Source organism: Egretta garzetta, unplaced genomic scaffold (assembly GCF_000687185.1).
Source record: "Egretta garzetta isolate BGI_Z169 unplaced genomic scaffold, ASM68718v1 scaffold191, whole genome shotgun sequence".
Taxonomy (NCBI): Eukaryota; Metazoa; Chordata; class Aves; order Pelecaniformes; family Ardeidae; genus Egretta; species Egretta garzetta.
In genome coordinates, this window is record NW_009258676.1 from 737,003 (window position 1) to 740,074 (window position 3,072).

General features: G+C 50.8%; 1 protein-coding gene across 1 annotated transcript in view; it reads right to left on the reverse strand.

Annotated features, from left to right (window-relative positions):
- Positions 1-3,072, reverse strand: part of LOC104135266 (polypeptide N-acetylgalactosaminyltransferase 13) — a 131,640-nt gene that overhangs the window by 53,652 nt on the left and 74,916 nt on the right. Inside the window, exon 6 of the mRNA XM_009648893.1 lies at positions 1,325-1,442. Within this exon, the coding sequence (XP_009647188.1) occupies positions 1,325-1,442 (118 nt within the window). The remainder of the gene's footprint in view (positions 1-1,324; positions 1,443-3,072) is intronic.

Consider the following 3,072-nt stretch of genomic DNA (forward strand, 5'->3'; position numbering starts at 1 on the left):
TCCCCTCTCAGCCTTCTCTTCTCCAGGCTGAACAAGCCCAGCTCCCTCAGCCTTTCCTCGTAGGAGATATGCTCCAGGCCCCTCATCATCCTTGTTGCCCTCCTCTGGACTCTCTCCAGGAGTTCCTCAACCTTCTGGAACCGGGGAGCCCAGAACTGGACACAGTGCTCCGCACGCTGATACTCGGTGAAGAACGAACAGATGCAGATCTAGCCTACGAGAGGCTCATACTTAACGCTTTAATATGGTGCCAATAACTCCATTCTCCCTGGATCCCTTCTCAAGACGTGACAAACAAGCCCGCTAGCAGGCTCAAGTTAAAAATAAGCTCCTACATAGGGGCCTACATGCATCTGAGGAAGATTCTTAGGGGTCTATCCACCAAAGAAAGTGTTGAGATCCATTGCTTTAAAGCATTAAGGCTCAGAAGAAGTAACTCTACCCTTCCATTTTACTGGAATGATGATAGTTTATAGAAAATGGCCCCAGAAAGCTTTCAAATTCTCGGTTCATCTTCTCTAGAAATACCTGCTTCCCAGACATCTTCAGGGTAGTCTCTGTCAACAGAAAGCCACCTACCAGCCCTGGCTGAAGACAAAAGACATAAAACAAAAGGAAAGGAGGGTATCCCCGGGATGTGCCAATGGGCACACCGCCCTTTATTTTGCATACTTACTTAAAATGCATCAATCGTGAGACATCAGAGACGTCCAAAGCCATTTTCAGCGTCCTTTCTAACAACTCCTTATCAAAGCCTCGATTTTCCAGTCGTCCTTTGTGCCTAAAGGACCATTACTAAACGCGTTTCACTCTCAGGGCTTTTTTCCTTCCCTCAGGCCACATCCCTATCCCCGGCAGAAACGCAGCCGCTTTTCTGTGGGACTTGAGGTTTCTCGGCAAGCTCCGTTCTCGCAGAGAATAAAAATCCAGGACTTGCAAGCTCAGGACGACACACTTTTTCAAAAACTTCTGTTAAAACATATCGTTGAATTTTTTTGTTGTTGTTACACCACACAGCTTTTTATCTTGTTGACGCCAGGTAGCGTTTGCAGTAGCCCACAGGAAGCCTCGTTTCTTTATACAAGAAAGGTATTACTCAAGTATGTATTATTTTGTCAGTGTAAAAATTTCCAAACAGTAATAAAACGTTTCATGCAGTAAACAGGACCAAAACACTATAACGAGGCATTCCCAAATACCTTGAGAATTTAAATTAACCCATGTCTTGCACGGCAGCTAAAGCAGAAGTGCCCTGTCGGCAGCGTGGGAACCGTCACGGCACAACTGTGGTTGTCGACAGAAAATGAAGGAAAACGGCAATTACCCTAAAAGACATTTCAAGATTCTCGCCACCCCAGATATCCATTCCTGCATCGTAAGTTCCTATCTCTTCAAAGTAGTTTCTGTCAATAGAAAATAGGCCACCAGCCATAGTAGGGGTCCTAGTTGAAAACAAACAGAAAACAAAACAAAAAAAAAAAAATAAAAAAGAGGAAAAAGAAAGAAAAGAAAAAATACCTTTTGAAAGACACTGTGGAATTTATTAAGTGACACTACAGCACATTTCACTACCTCAGACATTTTGACTATAAATATATTCTATGAACAGCAACTTAAATACAAACTACCACCACCACCACCACGGTCTGGGCTGCGGGCCCTGCGCGCTTGCCTTTCGGGCAGCGCTCCCCCCGGCGCCGACGAGAGCGCTGCCCGAGCGGGAACCGCGGGATCGCTGCCTACCCGCAGAACCACATTTCCAGAGACGATTTCAGGAGCACTGTAATGGTAAAGTGGATGGAATTTTGGCCTTCTGCATCCAGAACAGCAGTTCGAATCCAATCTGAAATGCTTGGTGAAGAGAGTTTAATGCCTGCGGCTTTGCCTTAGAGGGAGACTAAATGTGCATAACATTACCAGGCATAAGCTCTCTTAACAGGATTAGAAATCTTTACAACAGGCAAATCCAGTCAGAGTGCAACTTCCCTTTGTGTGGAGATGTCCTGCTTCCCCGTACATATCTGCTCGACGTCTTTTTCAGCATTTAGAGTCTACGTGGAATGCCAAACGCTCACCCCGGTTAGTGGGATCAGGGCTCTGAGCTGCTGCACCAGCGTGTGCCCACCGAGCCACGGCCCCCCCGCACGGTGTGCGCTGCCCGGGGGCCTAAGCCCAAACTGGTCCCCTGCAGATGGGGCAGGCTTTGGTGGAAGGAGTCTGCGGAGGTCTCGGCATCCCTAAGGCCTACCAGCGTGGCCGGTGGGGACCTCCGGGCACCCTAACGTAGCTGCGGATCGAGCCGTGTCAGTCACGATTCCATCCTCAGCGGCAAGAACAACTGCAGAGCGGGCAGGACTGGGTTAACCCAACTCCAGCTCAACGCGAGCGCGACTGCATGCAATCCCGCCGGTAACGCCGGATCCAAAGGATTCGGTCACGGAAATGAGCTCTTCTTTACTAAACTGCTTGTGAAGGCTGCCAGGAGAACCCGATACGCAGCGGCCAGGTCAGGCACCCGCACCTACCCACGCGCGCCGTGGCCAGCGTCAGCACTTAGAATCATAGAATCATAGAATCACTTTGGTTGGAAAAGCCCTTTGAGATCATCAAGTCCAACCTTTAACCTAACCCTGCCATCCCACCACTAAACCCTGGCCCTAAGCACCTCATCTGTCCTCCTTTTGAAGCTCAGCTTCCACAAGGGCGCCTGTGCTTGCAGCCAGCCTTGTGCAAACACCCACAGAAACCGAGCTGCCACCCTTTTTCTGAAAAGCCACTCAACAGCAGCAAACCAGTTCACGTGCCGCAGGGGGCAGGGGAGGGGAGAAGCTGGGAGAGGAGCTCCACGGGTGCTCCCACCCACCGCAGAACCTGCGGCGCTTGGGCACGTCTCAGCTCTTCTTTGAGAAGCTTTTGCATGTGCTACGTGCAAGAGCGAGTCGCTGGCGCACAGCCCTGTTTGCACGCCCGCCCGCCCCGTTACGCTACGGGTGAGCGCGGGTGTCACACACGGGGGCGATGCTCAGGCCGCGGGGACGGCGCTGTGCCAAACCGGGCTGCTCCCGCGGCGGC